Below are 22,396 nucleotides of genomic sequence, written 5' to 3'. Positions count from 1 at the left end.
TTCCCTTAAAATGATACATTTTCTCAGTTTAAACATTTGATATGTCATCTATGTTGTATTCTGAATAAAATATTGAAATCTGAATCATTGCATTCCTTTTTTATTCACAATTTGTACAGTGTCCCAACTTTTTTGGAATCGGGTTTGTACTTTTACAACACAAGATGCTTTTCAGATTTTGTAGCTGATTGTGACCAAATACCTTTTGTTTTTTATCAACTCTGCAAAAAATATGACCTATGAAAGACTGCATTCTGTTTGCTTAATACACTAAAAGAGGCTGTATTGTACCAAATACCTCAGGGGGGACTAAATGCCGCCAACTGTAATTAGCACAACTGTCTATTCAAAATAAATGAAAAGAAACCTAGCATTGTGGATTTGTTGCTTTTTACAGTAAAAATTTAGTTTAGTGTCCAATTCTCACTATTAACTAGTTGCTTATTAGCATACATATTACTAAGATTTTATTAAGATTTTGGATTTTAGTACTTATAAAACACATATTCATGCCTTATTCTGCATTATCTTATTCTACATCCCTTAATCCTATCCAATACCTAAACTTAACAACCTTAATAAGCAGTAATTAGGGGTTTATTGAGGCAGAAGTTTATAGTTAGTTAATAGTGAGAATTGGACCCTAAAACTAAAGTGTGACCATTTTTCCTATTGTACCGAAATCGTAACGAACCATAACCGCAAAACCGAGGTATGTACTGAACCGTGACTTCAATAAAATTTGTATATATACAAATTTTATATTTAACAAAACCTAAAACCTTTCATAAAACTAGAATATATAATGTGATGAAACCATGCTTAATGTTTGGTTTGGATTCTCACTGTGCTGGAAAGTGGGTCCGTTGTCATTGACATCCATTAGGCTGATGGTCACGGTGGTTGTGGCACTGTAGCCTCCATTGAGTCCCAGCATATCTTTCACCTGAACCACAACCAGATATATCTCCCTGGCTTCTCTGTCCATATCAGGCCATGACGTCACAATTATACCTGTGTTGGAGAGAAAGAAAAATAAACATTAGGTTACTTTTATTAATAAATTAATATTGCAATAAATTTGCCCCGCAATATTTTCACAGCGCATCACCGCATAACTGATGCACTATGAGGATAATAAAAGATTAGGCTATTACTCCTAATTGAGAATGCTTTGAAAACATTTAGGTCTATTATACAAAGAATTATAGGCCTATAATTAATATTATTAACAGTCTATAATATTTCCGAACACTGAAGTCATCAATGAAAATTAAGAGCAGCTTTATTTCAAGCAAAAACTTTAAAAAACAGGAAAAACCTGAAAAACTTTTATTCTCTTTTTTTCCCCACTATGTACAGTGCACAAGAGAAATATTATGAGAATAAATTAAAGACACTTATATACCGTTATCAGCAAATGTTGAAGTAGATGCATCTCTTGTCGTCTCTGAGAGAATATGCGCCATTAATGCAGGGTGATGAAAGCTCCGTCAGTTTTTACTTTCACTTTTTTGTAGTGAATTGACTGAGGTTAAAGACTTCTTCACCGGCATAACTCTTGCGCGTAGTTTGCACACTGCTTGTGTGATATCCATTGGCTCACCTTCATGGTTTAAATGGTCAGTTCTCGTGTTTATTTATATGTGTTAGTGTGTTTGCTATTGACAATCCTGAGTGTGCTCCTGTTTTATTCTCTGTGTTTAGTCTTTGTTTGTTATTTCTGACATGTTTTGGACTTACAACTACATACTGTTACAATTTAATCCTTGTTCCTGGGATAGTAAATAAGACACTGCTTTAGCAGAATATTATATTTATAGTATGAAATGCAAGAAATGCAAGTATTAAGTTCAGTCTTATATTTATCACCTGCCCAGCCTGCTACTGCACAGACCTTTAAAGAAACCCGAACAGCTGAATGCAGCACAATGCTTTGTTTGGAGAAAAACACCAAAACCTCCAAATGTGAAGCACTTTAAGACTTTAATCATTAGAGAGGTTGGGTGATGCAACAAGATATTGACCCAAAAGCACACAAGTAAATAACACAAGTAAATCTCCATTAGACAACTCAGAAATATTCATAAACTGAAACAGATATGTGGAGAGGGATGGTACATAATTAGTACATAATTGGTCAGAAGTCTTATAGACAGCTAGAGGAAATGTTTGGTGGAGGCTCTGTTGCTAAAGGAGGATCAACAAGTTACTAAATTAGAGTGTTCACTTACTTTCTCCACCCTGAACTGTGAATGATTGCTCAGAGTATTCAATGAAAATGAGGGAAAAGCCTTGACAACAGGATAAAAGGGGAGGACCAGAGACACAAGAAACTGACAGATAAGCACAAGAGAAAAAACAAACAACATAAACAAGTATGCCATGACCCTCCCACAAAAGATTAAAAACCAAATAACCAGCCCGTAGTGTCAGGACTTTGAAACAGGTGTCCTATCAGAGTAACCACAGGTGTAGTTTATCATATGGACATGTTTTTTCAATATTACAGTTTTGTCTTTATTTTACATAAATGCCATTTAGTCTAAGGGTTACGCTACACTGTAAAAATGCTACGGTGAAAAACAGTTAATTGCTTTACAGAAAGTTTCCGTACTTTATACGGTGAATAACTGTAATAGATCTAACGGTACATTTAATGTAATTTTACAGTAAAATACCATTAAGTTTACAGTTTTTGGAAGTGAAAAATAACAATTCATTGTATAATTTACAGTGAAAAAACGTAAATTGACATTCCCACAATTCCCTGCGTGACACTTCACATTTGATGTACAAACCCGATTCCAAAAAAGTTGGGACACTGTACAAATTGTGAATAAAAAAGGAATGCAATGATGTGGAAGTTTCAAATTTCAATATTTTATTCAGAATACAACATAGATGACATATCAAGTGTTTAAACTGAGAAAATGTATAATTTTAAGGGAAAAATAAGTTGATTTTAAATTTCATGGCATCAACACATCTCAAAAAAGTTGGGACAAGGCCATGTTTACCACTGTGTGGCATCCCCTCTTCTTTTTATGACAGTCTGCAAACGTCTGGGGACTGAGGAGACAAGTTGCTCAAGTTTAGGAATAGGAATGTTCCATTCTTGTCTAATACAGGCTTCTAGTTGCTCAACTGTCTTAGGTCTTCTTTGTCGCATCTTCCGCTTTATGATGCGCCAAATGTTTTCTATGGGTGAAAGATCTGGACTGCAGGCTGGCCATTTCAGTACCCGGATCCTTCTTCTACGCGGCCATGATGTTGTAATTGATGCAGTATGTGGTCTGGCATTGTCATGTTGGAAAATGCAAGGTCTTCCCTGAAAGAGACAACGTCTGGATGGGAGCATATGTTGTTCTAGAACTTGGATATACCTTTCAGCATTGATGGTGCCTTTCCAGATGTGTAAGCTGCCCATGCCACACGCACTCGTGCAACCCCATATCATCAGAGATGCAGGCTTCTTAACTGAGCGCTCATAACAACTTGGGTTGTCCTTGTCATCTTTAGTCCGGATGACATGGCGTCCCAGTTTTCCAAAAAGAACTTCAAATTTTGATTCGTCTGACCACAGAACAGTTTTCCACTTTGCCACAGTCCATTTTAAATGAGCCTTGGCCCAGAGAAAACGCCTGCGCTTCTGGATCATGTTTAGATATGGCTTCTTTTTTGACCTATAGAGTTTTAACCGGCAACGGCAAATGGCACGATGGATTGTGTTCACCGACAATGTTTTCTGGAAGTATTCCTGAGCCCATGTTGTGATTTCCATTACAGTAGCATTCCTGTATGTGATGCAGTGCCGTCTAAGGGCCCGAAGATCACGGGCATCCAGTATGGTTTTCCAGCCTTGACCCTTACGCACAGAGATTGTTCCAGATTCTCTGAATCTTTGGATGATATTATGCACTGTAGATGATGATAACTTCAAACTCTTTGCAATTTTTCTCTGAGAAACTCCTTTCTGATATTGCTCCACTATTTTTCGCCGCAGCATTGGGGGAATTGGTGATCCTCTGCCCATCTTGACTTCTGAGAGACACTGCCACTCTGAGAGGCTCTTTTTATACCCAATCATGTTGCCAATTGACCTAATAAGTTGCAAATTGGTCCTCCAGCTGTTCCTTATATGTACATTTAACTTTTCCGGCCTCTTATTGCTACCTGTCCCAACTTTTTTGGAATGTGTAGCTCTCATGAAATCTAAAATGAGCCAATATTTGGCATGACATTTCAAAATGTCTCACTTTCAACATTTGATATGTTATCTATATTCTATTGTGAATAAAATATAAGTTTATGAGATTTGTAAATTATTGCATTCCTTTTTTATTCACAATTTGTACAGTGTCCCAACTTTTTTGGAATTGGGTTTGTATTTTCGTTGAAATAACTCAATCAGTTATGTACATTAGGGTTTAATGTTACATCTAATGTTATTAAATTAATGTTTATTGCATTTTTAAAATGTCATGTGTGTTACCATGATGGTGTTCAGTGTTTGTGTGAATGACACTGTGTGCACCTTCTATATATTAGTATTGTCCTTCTCAGCAGGTGGAAAAGCTGCTTGTGATGAGCTTTGATTCATCATGTGACTCTCATTACCACTGTGTTTGGTGGATGTCAGTGTAAAGGCACAAAACAGATATTAGTACTTCAATAGGTTGGCAAATTAACATGAAATAATGTTCATGAAATAATTTAACAAAATTTGTTTACAGTGTGTAAAATAAACAGTTATGAACCATAATTATTACAGTATAAACCTTTTAATTATACGGTTTTGAATTGTAATCTAAGAGCTGTCCCATAAAATCTAAAACGGTGCTACCGTATTTTTAACGGTAAAGTTCTGGGAACCACAGCTGCCATTTTTTTACTGTAAATTTTATGGGGATTTTTTTTTTTTACAGTGTATCTAATGCAGTGATATTTTGTATCTAATGTAGTGAGATTCAGATCATTTTAAATGTGACTGTTTGAAGCACAAAGGTTATTGCTGAGCAAGGGATCTGCACCTGTTTTGGGTTCCACTGAGAAGTAGGGCTCCCCCTGCAGGATTGAATAGATGAGTTTAGCATTGTTCCCAAACATAGGGTCATCTGCATCTGTAGCTGTCACCTGGATAACTGTAGTCCCTGTAGAGTAGAGAGAAGGGGGAATGAGTGAATGCAGTAGTTCATTCACACATATTCATTGTGCTACTCTCATTGAATGTGCCTCTCATTTACGAAAAGTCCTTTAATGAGTCTGGTCTTTATGCATTTCATTGAGTTGGAGTGTATCTATACTGTAGTTTCTCCTAGTTGTCTTCTATCCTGTCTCTTCTTTGGTTAGAGAGTCAGACTTGTAACCCGAAGATCATGGGTTCGAATCTCAGTACCGGCAGGAAATGTAGGCGGGGGAGTGAATGAACAGCGCTCATGAGAGTGGAAGATTAAGTTGTTATAACAGCAAATGGAGAAATTAATGTTTTTTGCCATGATTTTGAAATGAAATGTTCAACAAGAAACAAGAAAATGATGTTGGGTGTTGGGGCCCAGATCGCCGTTCTAATTCAACTATAAAAATATTGAAGGGATCAGGTCTGGCCTTTGTAAGGGTTGGAGAAAAACAAGAAGCCTTGAGAGAACCCAGGCTCAGGCAGATGGCCAGTCCTCCACTGGCCAGACGAACGAATATGACATGATTATGATTCAGGCTGCATCACAAGTCAGATTGTGGATTGATATTGAACACCAGATTCAGTAAACCATTTATGGAGCTATCCTTTGTTAACAGGGTATTGTCATTTTGAAATAGTAAGGACTCTCCCTAAACTGCTGTAACAGCTGTTGCAAAAACAGAATTTTCTAGGATGTCACTGTCTGATCTTATTCATAGAGCAAATATCAACCAAGCTTTCATGAATATTTGGTTGTAACTTAATAATTCTCTCTTTCATTATCAAACTGTGTATGAACAGAAACATTTTTAGCACTGATAAGTTAATTTATTAATTTAGACCATGCAAAATCAAGTTTTCTTAATTTGTCATGAACATCTGAAACGCAGTGGTTAACGCACCTGTGGGACACATCTCTGGGATGCTGGACACGTAAGGCTCATTGATAAATTCTGGAGCATTGTCATTGATGTCCTGGACTTTAATGATAAACTCAGATTCAGGTTCAACAGGCTGTTTGGATTTGCGGTTGATGGCCTGGGCTTGCAGTATGTAGAAGGGCTTCAGTTCGCGATCCAGAGGCTGTAATAAGTGAATGTCACCTGTGTACTCATCAATGATGAAGATCTCACCAGCTCCTTCACCTGACAGGATGTACTTGATAGTAAGGTTCCCTGTGTCATAATCTGATTTCAGCTGAAGGAAAATAACAGGATGTAAAAGAGATTTTGTAAGATATATCAACTATATATCAATATATAATTATATTTCAAATATATAGAATATGTCAAATTTCATGTCTCTCATTCATAAGAAGGACAACAACAACAACAACAACAACAAAAACATGACACCCCTGAAGCTTCACATTGACTACACTCGCAGAGCTGAATAAGTTATATATTGCTATTGGAGACTAAAATGTTTATATGCTGAAATAAGCGTTACAGTTCAATGTTGGTTTGGTTTCTTTTAAGCCATGTGACCTTTTCCCACATTTATTTAGTTTAGATGTGTGAAAGCCCTTTGTGAATTAATGTTTTACTCTAGTTATACCTGACCAATCTTTCTTGGTGTTGGATCTTCTTCTTCAACAAATATTTGGCTCCAAATCCAGCCTCGTCTCACTCTCAGATGGGACCCACGAGAGACTTTACTCAAACGGATCTCATGCTGTTTTCTTGAGATTATAAGGTCACCCCCAAGCCAGCCAGGCATGATGGAGATCATGAGAAGCACATGAAGAACAGAACAGTTGTCCATTGTTGAGAAGTTCTTTGAATCAGTGTTTCACTGAATGTTAGGGCTGGATGTCAGGGTGATGATGCCAAGGGAGGAGACAGACTCAAACAGCATATGAGGCAAAACTCCATTAGAAGGAAACGCTGTCTTTTCTGTTGTTAAGAAACAGGAAAGAGAGTGATTTATAGGGTTGAGGTGAAGGTGAATAACATTGTTAAACAGACTGAAGTGTTGGAGTCTAGCTGAAGCACAAATAATCCATTAGAGTGAGAATGCTGGGTAATCACAAGGCTAGGTGTAATCTGCAAGGTTTTTTTTTTTTTTTTTCTTATTTTCTGAGGAAAATATCTCTCATTTTTTTAAATCATGTTTTAAATGTTTTATACTCAGCTAAAATGTTTAATAAACAAAAATGCAAGGGGCAGATTTAAAAATAAACAAATAAATAAATTGATTTTAGCCATTTTACTAACTTAAGCTAGTCCTGGTCACTGATGTATTTGTAGATAATATTTAGGTCATGGTCCTGTGTCTTTTCTACCATTGTATTATGTGGAGTTTTAGTTTGTCTCTTCTGTTCCTGTGTTTCCCCTCGTTAGTCTTGATTGTTCCCAGCTGTGTCTGGTTATTCTTATCGGCCCTTGTGTAAATGAGCTCTTGTGTTTCCTGTATTCATTGTTAGGTGTTGTTCTTTTATGGTTTTGTGACCTATGTATTTTATTGTTAGTTTATTAAACATTACATCGCATTTAGATCCTTGCTAGTGATAGGAAGTCTGATTCATTTCCATGAACCGGTTCTTTTGGATGGTTTGTTTCAATGAACTGGTAAAAAAAAAAAAAAAAAAAAAAAAAACGATTCAGCGGTTCTTTTACACAAACATTTAATGATGTTAATCAGATATTTCTAACATCTCAGTGTAATGGAATGATCATGCAGAAACATTCAAATAAATGTGTGAACACATTTCAGATTATTACTTTTCATTCAGTAAAGTTTGTTGTTTGTCACAGTTTCATTTTGTGATCATGCATGTCAAATTAAGTGATGCATACTGAGTAACCTAGACTTAATCTTAGTTTCCTACATTAAAGATTTACACCTGAAGTAGACAATTCAGACATCGCTGCACAAATGCACATTGAAATATAAACTATAAAAAGAATAAACTAGTCTTATAAGCTAACTAACCCTAATTTATATAATCTGCATGCACAATAAACTGTAGTCAAATTAATTTACGTCTCTCAACAGAAAGGTTTTTGCATATTTTAATAAAACGTTATTTAATAATACTATCCATAATAAGTACATTTGGATTCAGTTTGATTTTGTGAAACGTTCCCACTGGTTCCTTCCTATGAAAAAGCTCGAAAGAACAATTCATTCAAAAATTGGACATCACTATTCCCTGCTCTCCCTCATTTATGATTTTACCTAACTTTACAGTTTACATGTAGAAATATGTATATTTTGGTAAGTTTGTATATGTGCTTGAATGTACAATTTGGATGTACTGACAGTATCTGACAGGTAAAATATTTACCAACACACAGCTTTTGAAACTTAATATGATTCCTTTTTTTAATATGATTAATATGATTCCCTTTTTTAGTTTGCTTCAACCAGTGAATTTTGCAACATTCACACTGTTATTGAACTAAATTGAATCAACACTGAATCAACTAAATTGAGCTGAATTATGACACTATTGTCTTTTAGAGCTTCTTCACAGCTGAAATTGTATTCGTTTCATAATTAAAGAACTATGCAAAATTATACTGTTTTTTTTTTTTCCATTTATTACTGTAAAGCTGCTTTGAAACGATGTTTTGTTAAAGCGGTATAAAAAATAAATGTGACTTTCCTAAAAAAAAAGGGTATTTTAAAAATTGGACAAAAAGAAATATGAACAACACTGCGTTCTTAACTGCTTTAGTGAGGGAGCTGTCTGCTGTCTGATTGGTGAAATTTTCTACATAGCACAATGGTTAATTGTCATTTTTCATCACAAATTAAGATGTTAAACAATACTATTTTAAAAATAATTTGAAATAATGCGAATGGATGGCTTTAACAAAAGCATTATTGTATAAAAGTTTTCACCCCTTCAATGGAGGTCTATGGGAATTTGGACCTGTTTGGAAGTCCAATATTGGAATTCTGTAAGTCGAATCAGTTAGACAAGAAATAGCATACCTAGTGTTAATAATAAATGCACTTTGTTAGTATGATTTTATTTTCAACCAAACCAATACTAGTAAGATGTTATTTTTATACTGCCTTTTTTATGTTTTAAATACATTATTGTGACTGTAACATTTACGTGCCTGTTGTGTTGTTTTTTTTAATTGTCAAGAAATGGTTATGTTTAGGGGTGGCTATAAACCAGAGTGGAAAACTAAATTCAAAATTTTCACTTGCGAATTCTAAAGACATTATTTCAGAAATTATTTCAGAAATATCCTTATATAATAAAATCTGGCACATATGGAGGCAGTGTTAATCCCAGACAGGGATAAACACTGTGACGATGAACAATTTATTCATTGCACCTGACACATAATTAACAAAAGATTTGGGAAGATTTTATCTTTGACTGCATTATAAAGATTTCCTCAAAGATTGTGCATGCAAATAGGAAATTTGGCTGTTTAAAATATAACATTTTAACTCTGTTGAAATTAACAAAATGAAAAATAAAAATTAGTTCATTTTGCTGAACGAGAGTCAGTAAAATGACCTGATGTTCCCATCACTGTTACTCAGAATTGTAGGGACAACAAATAGTTCATTGTACATGAATGAAGATGAAACTATTTTGAACACAGTTCATTCAGTATGACCCAGAGTTTTCCATCTTGTGAAAGTCAGTTTTAAAGTTATGATATCAGAGATCAGGAATGCTTGTGTGTTGCTATTTTATTTTAATATGGTTTATAATTCAGTATAAGCCAAACCTAAACTGAAACCATATATTGCAAAGCCATAAAACAACAATTATACCACAATATCAACCAAAATACATAATTGCCTAACCAGCCAATTATGTATTGGGTCAAAATCCCAAGCTAGTATATTTTACTTTAACTCTATGGACCCTATTTTAACGATCTAAGCGCATGGTCTAAATCGCACGGCACAAGTGTATTTAGGGCGTGTCTGAATCCACTTTTGCTAGTTTAACGACGGGAAAAATGGTTGGTACGCCCGACACATGGTCTAAAAGGGTTGTTCCTATTCTCTTATTGAGTAATGGGTGTATTTTGGGCATAACGTGCAATAAACCAATTAGAGTCTCATCTCCCATTCCCATTAAAAGCCAGTTTTATGCACACAATAATAATAATCTTTTACATTGCTATTTAAACAATGTGGCGCTGAAACTAGCAAAATACACTTACGTCACGCATGGCATCCGATTGTGCCGGGTGTATGATAGGGCCCTATGTGTTAGAAAGATAAAAAAAAAAAAAAAAAAAAAAAAAAACAGCTGGATCTAGGCGCAGCAGTATTTCTTCAATAGCAAAATAAATAAAAAAACAACAATACTCAGGCTTCTAAGAAATCCCAAACAAAATAATCACAATACATTGACAATAACGGACCAAGAACAACTGAAAATGAGAACTATATATACAGATGGAAACACTAGAGACTAAACGAGATAATTAACAAGACACAGGTTTAACACGAGGCCAAATGAAAAACCATGGCAACTAATGAACAGGGACAAATGAAACATGAACTAAGGGTACTTTTAACTGACAAAGATTGTTCTAAAAATGGAAAAGTTTTTCCTTTGTATAGATGACAACGTTGTCAAAATGATCCCCCTTCACACGGATCCGCGATAACGATTAAAACAGCTCTATTCTGCTGCCAGGCCAGTAGTTGGCGATATATCTTTAAAGAAATAGAAACTTAAAGAAACACTACACACCTATAGACTGAACACACAATATGCATGCACATGATGTCACTGTTTTCACAAATGTGCATTTTTGTTGTTTACACTGAGACAATAATGATATCATTTCAAAAACTTGCACTTTGAAACCCGTTTTCAAAAGTTTGCAGTTTCAGGCCACCAAAACTCTGTTGTTGTGTAAATGAACGTCCAAAATGCATAAAAAGATTTCTGTTTTTAGTTGAAAATAGTGTAATGTAAACAGCCCCTGGCACCAGTTTCACACCGCAAGCGTGAGCAGCACATGAGCAGCACATGAGCGCAACTACAGCGTGAACTGCAGCTGCGGAAACGCGCCAGTATTCACACTGGAAGCGTCTGTACAGCGTCACAGCAGCGGCTCCAAGCTACATATAAAGTGAGCATTTCTTTACAAAGACAGCTATACATTAGTTTTTATAAGTTGGTCATTTATAAACTTCATAGTCTTGAAAGTTTGTTAACGTGGGGAGGCATACAACATTCTCATATAAATGTAAATAACAAATAAACAAACAAACAATCAAGAAGCCTTGTGTCATATTGCTGCACATGAATGAGGTAAGCTTTGTTTTTACATCATCTGCCGCGTGTACATGTTTACACGACAACAAACTCAGCGAAAAAAGACCACAAACTCGTGTTTGATTTGGATATTGCTGCCTATATAGCCTAGTTGTCTCTGTAATAACTAAAAAAAAAAAAAATTATATATCATATTTTCTGGCTAGTTTACTTTAGTTTTTTATAATACACCATACTTTCACCCAAACTGAATAATTAAAAACAAGTTAGATGGGTAAATCTTCTATAAATATTTTTGATTCTTAATTTTCTTTTCTGACATAATCAAATTCTTGTTTAAACACACTAGACATGCGTATTCTGTGCATTTTGAACACTTTTTGTGTGAAATCATATTTATTTTGTCCATCAAAAGTGTACTTTCACTTTGAGTGTTAGCAGCGCAGCAAAAATAGACCCAGCGCCGAAACTATCGCGGCACTGCTGCTTCTGCTCTGCTCCTGCTACGCACTGCCGCGCAGCCTCTGCGTGTGAATGCTCTAATCTGTTAACATGGGCGCCGGAAAAAAATATGTGCTGCTTAAGCCTCGTTTACACTGCACGCGTCTGCGGCACGTTACGGCTGCGACGCGGCTACCGGAGATGATAGACAATCAAATACATCTCAAATACAAAATAAAGTCAAAATAATCACCCTGTGTAAACTCCCACTCATATTTCACATCACCAGGAGGCCAGAAACTGACGATTCGAAGTTGAAAATCTTGAAATTTGTTTGTTCTTGTTGTCCATAACTGGACTTTTAAGTGTATTAACTTCGTCTGTAGGCTACAGCAAAATAAAGTATGGCATAACAATAAACACAATTAAACCGGACCAAATATAACCATTTAGCCATTACAAACACGAAAAAATCAAGGGAAAAAACGTCAGACAGGCGAATCTCGTGGTCTCGCGAATCCAGCCGCTTCGCTTCTGAAAGCAGAGGATGGAACAAAACCTTGCCGGAGCCGTAACGCACCGCAGACGCGTGCAGTGTAAACAAGGCTTTACGCTCTGCTGACGCGTGCGGTGTGAAACCGACGCAGGAAACTGAACAGGAAAATCAAACTCAAACAAAAACTCAGATCAGACGTGACACTATGGCAATGGATGTATAACTTCAAAGAATTTGGGTTCTTTTTGTTGTCTTTTGAGTGGCATCTTAGGTTAAACCTAATCATGCACTAACCAATAATGTAATAATGCAACATTTTATATATATATATTTAACATGAACTAACCTTAAATGTAGCTGAGAATGACAAATTTAATGTTTCAAAGTATTTCGGCTTGGATCTGGTTTCATAAAATTTGTCTATGCTTCTTCTGCCATTTCAAGTAAAAAATATATTTGTGATTAGAAAATGGTAAATTAAGAAATCTGAATTAATTTAAGATTGCTATTTTCATAAGTCATATTTACTGTCTCTATAAAGGTACTTCACCCTGGAGTGTTTTTTTTAAAAAAAATTTTTTACACCACATTAACACATTATAGGATGGCAAGACACAAATTTGTTTACTCTGAGAGGTTTATTTTGTGTCTTGCCATCACATATATTCACATATGTAAAAGGGTGTGTTTAACATAGAGTATGTCTTTGTGTTAAGTATTTTAAATGTATATTTATTACTGGACAACTTTTTGTGGTAAAGCTTTTTTGAAAAGACTGTGAAGACACGACTGAAGATTGTCAAACTTTGTCCCATCCTACAGTCAAATCTTTAGTACACTTTAATTGGTCATTAGGGGAATCATGTTATGATGTGTTGTTTACCGTCATGCATGATGGGTAATGACAAGCTGGGTTCAAGTGTATCTATGAAAAAACTTAACATCACATAAAAAGACATTACGTATGTGAAGACTTTTTTGTTAAAGGTAATAGAAGCAAAAGTTAAAATGTTGTGCATACGTATGCTAACTAACGAATGGAATCAATGTTTTTTTTAAGCTTGGTCTAACTCTATTTTAAATAGAAAATGTTTATTTACTTGACTATCACTGACAAGCTAATTTAAAAAAAAAAAAAAATGTGTTATTGAGGTTAGAATCATATGAACAGTCCAGATATTTGTTAGTATGTAATGGTGATGTTTTGGTGCAAAGTATAGACATAAGCAAAATAGTATTTTACGTTTTGGATACTATTTGTAAAGTTCTTCTAAATGTTCATGAAAAATTATCAAATTTAGTAATGAAAAATTATCAAATTTAGTAAGTTAAAACAGCTCACCTGTGTGTCTGAACAGCATTTCCTTCAAAATCACCATCAAGCTTTCCTCAGTAGTTCATTAACAAAATTTTAATCTGTTAACTGGTCACAGACGGCAGTGCTAATGCTCACAGCTCTCAAAATGGTTCGTCCCTTCAATGACCACCTCCTAATTCTCCCCCATTTGTCTTTTCCCTCATACATTCTGGAGGAGAGCAAACAGTGCTTGTATTGTCCGAACACAGTGACACACACACATCATTCTTCTTCAAGCAAACAGCCTAGACCATTGGCTACAAATCTCAAACCTCCGATTCCAACAATACAGCATTTATTAGCTTTATCTCACTGCAGGCCTGCACTACATTCATCTGAGTGCCAACTGTTCCCTAGACTGATAGGAAGAATGTTTCTGACATTTAAAGGCCCCATGAGCCCCTTCTTCCTTATTGACACACAGGCATTATGACGCCACCTTCAACAACATTAATAGTTTTTTAAATGAAGCAGAGTGCTGGCAAACACAACAGTCCACAAAATGGATTAAAAGTGCTTGGTAAAAAGTGATATTAGTTCTGTTTACAATGTCATATTAAGTAGAGATATGACTGTTTGAGGGGCCCTAGGTGAGACCTTGAAAGTGGGGGAAAAAATTGTCATAACATTGAAATAATATAACCACTGATATGATAAGGATTAGTTAAGGGCAGAAATGTCTTTCATCTGAAGTCCGAGTCAAATCCGAAGTCTTTAAGCTGGAGTCCAAGTCAACTCTGGAGTCTTTTTCACAAGTCAGAGTTGAGTCTCAAGTCATTTCATGCCTTAATAAATTTGCATGCTGATTGTGATACATTAAAATATGTGCTTTAAGTAATAAATGGATTAACATCTTTTTTCTATCTTTTCTATCATGGGCACACATTAAGAGAAAAGCTGCATATACTACAAAAAGATGGATAAAACATAGTGCTAGCCAAAAGGAAAGAAAAATCAAAAGTTAGATCTCTTTAACATCTTAAATTCAATTCAATTCACATTTATTTTTATAGCACTTTTCACAATACACACCGTTTCAAAGCAGCTTTAAAGAGAATGCATGTCAACATTACAATTTAGAGTGATCTGTTATCAGAGATGGCTGTCCAATTTTTGTGATTTCAGCAATGTACATATGCAAATCAGCTTATGAGTTTCTCATAGTTCATGTCTTTTTTTGTGTGAGCACATCTTGTGATTTGTTTTCACTGGCCATGTGCTTGTGTTTTTGTCTTCACTGGCCATGTGCTTGTGTTTTTGTCATGTTTGGTGTGAGCACATGGCTTGTCAAGTGTTTTCTTGTGCCATGTGCTCTCATGTCTATTGTCTTGACCCCGCCCATCTTGTTACCTGATTATTAGTTAATTTGCCCCACCTGTCCTCCCTCATTACCTGCCTTGTTTGCGCTCCTATTTATTCTCCTTGTGTTTGCAGTTCTGTGCTGGATTGTTGTTGAATGTCAAGTCAAGTCTTGGTTTACCCTTTGGGGGAGTTTTGTTTGTTTTTGTTTTTTATTATTCATAAAAAAACATTTTTCCTGCGATTGAGTCCTCACTTCATCTCTTCAATGCCAGACCTGATAGATAGGTCAGTAGCAATACTTTATAATCGATACAGAACTTAATAGGGTACCAGTGTAGAGGTGATAAAATTGGTGTTATATATATTTTTTTTGACCTAGTAAGAACTCTAGCAGCTGCATTTGGGACTAGTTGTAGCTTATTGAGGATGCAGGACAATCAGCTAGTAATGCATTACAGTAATCTAGTGTAGACGTCATGAATGCATGAACTAATTTTTCTGCATCAGAAACAGATAACGTTCTGTAGCTTAGCAGTATTTCTGAGGTAGAAGGCTGCTTTTGTAACATATGAAATAAGATTTTTAAAGGACATTTTGTAGTCTAATATAACACCCACGTCTTTAACTGTCGAGGATTAACCGTACATCCTTCTAAATGCAAATTGTAGCCTAAGAGATTCTGTACAAGTTTTTAGTCCAATAAGTAATACCTCAGTCTTATCTGAATTTAATAGAAGAAAATTACTGGTCATCCAATGTTTTATATCTTTAATACACTGTCAATTTGGATCATTTAGAGATTTCATCTGGTTGTGATGAAATGTATAACTGAGTATCATCAGCATAGCAGTGGAAACTAATTCCATGTTTTCTTATATATATGCTGCCACTTGGTAATATTATATTAAAAATAGCAGAGGGCCTAACACAGATCCTTGTGGCACTCCATAATTTACTGACGTTATCTTAGATTTTTTTTTTTTTTTTTCCCCGTTTAAATATACAAAATGGTAACGGTCTGATGGGTACGATCTAAACCACCTTAATGCCTGCCCCTGAATACCAGTGTAATTTTGTCGTTGATCTAAGAGTATTTTATGATCTATAGTGTCAAATGCAACGCTGAGATTAAGTAACACTAGTATTGAGATACAGCCTTGGTCAGAAGCTAGAAGTAAGTCATCTGTAATTTTAACAAGGACAATTTCTATGCTATGATGAGACCTGAATCCTGACTGAAATTTTTCATAGATAACATTTTTTTTTTTTTTTTTTTTTTTTTGCAAGGAGCACAATTGAGCCGACACAACTTTTTCTAGTATTTCAGACATAAATGGAAGATTTGAAATGGGTCTGTAATTTGCTAATACGTTTGGATCTAATTGTGGTTTCTTAATGAGAGGCTTAATAACTGCCAGCTTGAACGATCATGGGACATGACCTAGAGATAAAGACGAGTTAATAATATTGAGAAGAGGCTCTTTTGTAACGGGTAACAACTCTTTCAGTAGTTTATTGGGTATTGGATCTAATAAACATGTTGTTGGTTTAGATGCAATGATAAGTTTATTTAGCTCTTCCTGTCCTATAGTTGTAAAGCACTGCAGCTGTTCTTAAGGGGCGATAATTGAAGCTGAATCATAAAACGCTGTCAGAGGTTGTACATTTACAGTTGTATTTCTGATGCTTTTGATTTTTCTCAGTGAAGAAATTCATAAAATCATTACTACTATACTGTAATGGAATATTTTGTTCTGGTGATGTCTGTTTATTTGTTAATCTAGCCACTGTACTAAACAAGAATATTAGATTGTTTTAGTTATTTTCTATGAGATTGCGCAGATGCTCAGCCCTGGCTGCTTTTAGAGTCCTTTTATAACGGGAAGTGCTGTCTTTCCACGCGATTCTAAAGACCTCTAAACGAGTTTGTCTCCATTTGCGCTCTAGATTACGAGTTTCTCTCTTGATAGCATGAGTAATACTGTTGTAATCTAATTTTTTCTAATCTAAGTTTTTTTCTATAGCTCTACTACTAGATATATTTATGGAGATGAGAAATGAAAACCCGCCCTGTACAGCTTTAATCAGCTGTTTGGCTGAGCTTTCGATGTTGTTAAGGAAAGACAGAATCTCATTGGTTGGTCCTTGTCACATGACCTGCAGTACCACTTGTGCGCTTGCGGCATTTTGAAAAGTTTAGATGATTTCATCTCGCCGTGGCATAGGCACGCCTGGAAAAATGAGCACGCCACACCACATGCGCGTTGCGACCACGTCGTGGCTGCGTCGCTTCTATTATGAGCGCGCTTGCCTAAATTAAAGTAAAAGCACTCACGCAAGTCGCAAACGTCGATTTAAACCACCAAAACACGTCCGATGCTACCAATAAACGTTACTGATGCTCAAATGGCATCTTGGACAAATGTGGCTCAGCTGTGTGAGCAGAAGCGTTGCCAGGTGTCTGGCAAGAAATAGAATAGTGTACGAATGTATTCAGGGATTGCATTTTTTTCAGTACATTGTTGTTCAGTGCAAGATTTTGATGTCATTTAAGCTAAAATAAAGGGAAAATATTTGCACTAACTATTAAAAACTAATACTGTATGTAACAATGATACACTGCTGTTTACATTTAAGTATGGCAAAAATATTTTAGTAATGAAATTTGAAGTAAATGAGAAATAATGCAAAGGAAAGTAAACTTTTAGAAATTTTGCGCTTTCTTGTGCTTGAATGTAAAATGGCCCTCCTATGAACTGTCAGTCACAGCAATGGCCCCCAGCCAATTTGAGTTTGAGACCCCTGGTCTACATGAATGTTAAAATCTCCAACAGTGCAGCAGCAACAAACAGGCAGTGACTTTCAATCACGTGTGACTCGTATTTGATTCTTAAATGTTTCTCCTAGACAAAAAGAGGCTACTTTAACATCAAATGGAGACTTTTGCTTGAGTCTCCTGCTTCTCAAACTTGTTTTCTGACACAAAAACTCTAACACTCGCAATGGTCTCCTTTAAAGCTAAAGAGCTGTCTCTGTTCATCTTACCAGAGGACACAGTGGCATCCACTCTCTTCCAACTTTCTTCCAGACCCCACACCACAAAGTGGGAGGATATGTAAAATTTTAGTGAATAGAACTTCATGCAGGTAAGATTAACCCTAATTTCACATGTACTATATTGTCCTTTTGGTCAGCTGGGCATCTTGAAGGAGCTGTTTGTGCTGTTATCCTGTATCATGATGCAGACAATTTATAGTTGATGACTTCAGCATAAGGCTTATTCAAGTGAATGGTAAAGAACTCCAAGCTATTTTAGTCATTTTAGCAATGACTAAAATGTAAATGACTACATTTTAGCTATTTTAGTGTATATAAGGTAAGGTATTTGTCTTCTAGCCCCTTACACTTGGCGTTTGGAACTATAGAGAACATTTATTCAGTAAAATAACTAATTAAAACTGAAAGGTGACTCTTGCTTTCAGTTTGTGCAAATTGGTAACTTGCACAGTGGATCCTTTAATGCAGCCTGTGATCAACAATAAATTTCAAGTTAGTGGCTGAATGTTAACTTGCTGCTGAACTTGTCTGCATGTGCCCCTTTTTAATTTTAAAGTTGATGCCCTTGTTCCCTTTTGTGTTTAGATGGCCCTTTGTAGTCATGATTTTTGCATGCATGCTATCATTTATCTTTTTATGCTTTTATTTATGCCCCTTTCATTGTCCATTTATCTATGCATTTGCCTTTGTGTGTGTAAATGTTCTTTGTATTTCATGAGTCACTTTTTTTTTTTTTCCCTTCATTGTAAATGTGCTTAACTTGTTCACTTTCTGAAAGAAACAACTAAAGCAAAACATTTTTAATAAAGTGCTGTTGTATATTTGGTAGACAAACAGAAGGTAAGTTACAACTTTAAGCATTCATTTTTTTCCCCCAATTCTATTTTTTTCCAGATAACTCCAAGATGCTGTTAGAACCAGTGTCCACTTAGATTTAAGTTGATTCCCTTGTTTTAGTACCTGTTGCTCTTATATTTATCTGCATTCATAATGCATAACAGTTGTTTTTTTTTTTTTTTTTTTTTTTTTTTTTTAAATGTAGTTTTAAACCTTTCATGTGCTGTATACCTAAATGTTTGAACTCATCAATCAGTTTATTGTGCTCCTACAACATTAGCACTAATGCAGAAGCCTCTTGTGTGAAGACTTGTGAGTCTACCAGCAGCACAAGTCTACTGAAAGGCTGCAGATAAAGCACTTAATATAAAACTTTTCCTTCTATTTGTTATCTATTAATTTTCATGTTCTTTCAGCACATTGCTGACATATGGATTACACCTGCTTCAATGCAGAATATTAAGCAGTCTCACTAAGGTATAGGGTTTCTTTTTACAGCTGTCTGGTTATTACAGTCCCAATACTGACTTTGATCCAAATGTAGCCACAGTCTACTCATTTTGGTTTTGACTGACCAGGATTTGAGCAGAATACATTGTGTAACAGCCCATAGTTCTTTTACTGTGTTTACCCTAGGTTGTGTGTGTTTACCCTAGGTTGTGTGTGTTTGGTAGCAAACTAATGTTCAAATTGTGTCTTATTGAAGGACTCTATAATTTTTAATATTACTTCATGAGGAGCAGAACAGGGCAGAGTGAGTCACCTGCAGGTGCATATCCAAAACCAGAAGCACAGATATCAGATGGGGGCCCCCAAACTTGGTGATTAAAAATTGGTGATAAGTGAAATGATGTCAGACGTGTATTTAACAGTGCACACAAAATAGCATAACGTGTGGTTGATATTGTTGTTTTATTTAATTACCATTGTAGCTGTTATAACATTTGAGACTAGTGATTTCAAAGGTTCTCCACATTTCTGCTGTGTTTGTTTCTTTCTGACTAATTTGCTGTTAAATTTTGTTTTTCATCATTTGTGCCCATTTACTGTCAAAGGATACCTGACTCAAAAGGCAGATGTTAGTGAATCACAGCAGATTTGACTGGTTTGTAAAATGGAGACAGACATACAAGTAATGCAGACTATTTAGAGTTTGCAGAAGATGGATCTTTGAATAACGGAGTCTCCTGTTATTTATCTTGATAGAGATGGTGTTTGAAACAGAGCAGTGGAGCATACACCTTGTCCATTACAAGCGAGTATTCCAGGTTGGTAGACATACACAGGAGATTTCCAAGGGAGTCTTACACAGAGATTGTCAGAAAGGATTCATGAGATCTTTGAAGTACACAGGGAGAATCACAGAGTATCACAAGGATCTTGGCAAGGTGAGTAGAATAGGGTAGCCTATAATATTATTATTATTATTATTATAATTATTTTTTTTTTTTTTGTATACACTGAGCTGATACCAATGGTACAGGTGCATATCCAAAACCACAAGCTCAGATGTCAGACTTGGTTATAAGCAAATTTGGCAGCAAAGATGTATTTTACAATATGCAAACTAAAAAGTTTGAGGGAAGGTTGACCATTTGTGTGTTTATCTATTAAACCAATGTTTTTTTTTTTTTTTTTTTGGACTGGCTTTCTAGCACAGTGTAACAGCTAAAGTAACAACTCAGCCTGTCACCTTCTGTTCCTATTCCACTGGCTCAATTATTAACAAATTTAAAAGCTTTGACACTGGCTTTCAGGACAACCACTGGAACAGCACCCTCTATCTCAGTACAGTTGTTCAGATGTAGCAGAGGGAGCATATACTTGTACAAGTGTGCTACGTTCCTTCTCTGCAATGAAGTCATCACTGTCATAATCTCCATTCACCATGCCTGTCACCACAACACACTACATTTCCCAAAATCCTCCCTGGCCATCACCTGCACACTAAACTCAATCTTCACACCTGTTTGCCATCAACCTAATCAGTTTCCCTATATAAGCAAGTGCCAAACATTCAGTCATTGTCTGGGCTCATCGCTACTAGGACTGTTATATCGTCTTTGCCTAAGAACTGCTTACCTACGTTGTTTCATAGAGAAGGACTTGCCCATCTACTCACCTTGGATACTTACCTGTGTTATGCCTGTCCTTCAGCCATGCCAGCCAGCACCTGCAAAACATAAAGATTCTTTCTCATTCAGTTAAGTTCCATGTTATTATATGAATTACCCACTCACCTGCTTGTATCTCAGCTGTCTTAAACTGTTTATAAAGATTGTCTTTTGCATTACCATGCAGTATCATTATCATGTGGAGCAAAATTCCAAGCTCGGAGCCCTTGATCCCCTTGGACAGCACGCCAAATATACTTATAATATGTGTGTTTTTTTTTTTTTTTTTTTTTTTTTTTTTATTATTTACACTGTTTGATCATTTGTAAGTGTGAACTAGTGAAAATGACTGCCACAGGTAATCAGGCATTATTATTTATTTATGAAAGATTTTTGGCGTTTTATCATAGATTAAAATCTATATGTAATATGTATTGCATTTATGAAGAAAAGGCTCCGCACCCAAGGCTCTATCGCTATTGCCTCAATGGTGTACAGTGTCTTTGGGCGGATTGGCACCAACAATCATTTTAGGACTGTTTTTGATTTTGTCTTAGTGACTTAGGAGTCCTCTTGACTACTCCTAGCGTTTCAAAGATTTTGGAGCTAGTTTTAGCGTTAAAATGCTTTGTGAAATAGTCTTAGAGCAAAAATGTAGGAGTCCTAAAATTAGGACTGACACGCCCATTATTTTTGAGTTTCTCCTAAATCGGCAAGTTAGGAGCTACTTTTAGCCTTAAGATGTTTTGTGAATAAGGCCCCAGGAGTAAAACTGGGAATTGACGGGAGACCACTTCATGCCAGTAGTGCGTTAGTAGATCAGGGTTGGCTGACCGGGTGCATTAACAAGCTGTTAAAGTTTTCAGCCAAACATGTTTCAGGGTTTACTAATGCTCTTTACATTCCAGCTTTGCTTGCTTGTGTAATGAGACTTTGAAGAAAGTCAGTCCTGAATCTTGTTTCTAGTTAGTGTAGATGTATGGTTTTGTGTAATATGCTGTTAAACATGTCTGCATGCTCCATATTTGTGCCCCTTTTAATTTAAGCATATGCCCTTTTTATCCCTTGCATGTATTCTTTTTAATCTATTCTGTTTGCTGTAAAAAATGATCTTTTTGCAGTTTTATGCAGTTTCATTTGATCCTTTATTTTATTGTTTTTTAGCAACTTTGTCTCTTTATCCCTTTTCCTTGTTTGTGTTGCCTTTTGTATAATGTATTCGTTCCATGTACTGTTTTTACTTATTGTGCCCTTGTCCTTGTGTGTGTGTGTGTGTGTGTATATATATATATATATATATATATTTTTTTTTTCTTTTCTTTATAGCCCCATCTATGTGAGCCATTCTGTAATAATTTACCACTTTATTCCCTTTTTGCTGTTTTATTATAGTATT

The 22,396-nt window shown here is 35.7% G+C and overlaps 1 protein-coding gene and 1 long non-coding RNA gene across 5 annotated transcripts in view; one reads left to right on the top strand and one right to left on the bottom strand.

Moving 5' to 3' along the window:
• cdh19 (cadherin 19, type 2) overlaps positions 1-13,817 on the bottom strand; it is a 41,350-nt gene extending 27,533 nt beyond the window's left edge. For all 4 annotated transcript variants that reach the window (XM_051882373.1, XM_051882371.1, XM_051882374.1 and 1 more), the window contains exons 1-5: positions 13,676-13,817; positions 6,737-7,074; positions 6,082-6,376; positions 5,034-5,153; positions 847-1,014 (exon numbers count right to left, since the gene is read on the bottom strand). In XM_051882373.1, coding sequence (XP_051738333.1) covers positions 847-1,014; positions 5,034-5,153; positions 6,082-6,376; positions 6,737-6,943 — 790 coding nt within the window. In that variant the 5' untranslated portion in view covers positions 6,944-7,074; positions 13,676-13,817. The remainder of the gene's footprint in view (positions 1-846; positions 1,015-5,033; positions 5,154-6,081; positions 6,377-6,736; positions 7,075-13,675) is intronic.
• A 1,324-nt stretch (positions 13,818-15,141) lies between these two features.
• On the top strand, positions 15,142-19,327 carry LOC127506173 (uncharacterized). Its single transcript, XR_007927929.1, has 3 exons — positions 15,142-15,277; positions 18,011-18,138; positions 18,944-19,327. It is a non-coding gene; the product is annotated as an uncharacterized LOC127506173 (long non-coding RNA).
• The last annotated feature ends 3,069 nt before the right edge of the window (positions 19,328-22,396 follow it).

The sequence above is a fragment of the Ctenopharyngodon idella genome, chromosome 23 (assembly GCF_019924925.1).
Source record: "Ctenopharyngodon idella isolate HZGC_01 chromosome 23, HZGC01, whole genome shotgun sequence".
NCBI classification, from domain to species: Eukaryota; Metazoa; Chordata; class Actinopteri; order Cypriniformes; family Xenocyprididae; genus Ctenopharyngodon; species Ctenopharyngodon idella.
The sequence above is the reverse complement of the archived record's forward strand: the minus strand, read 5'-3'. Positions and strand labels throughout refer to the sequence as shown.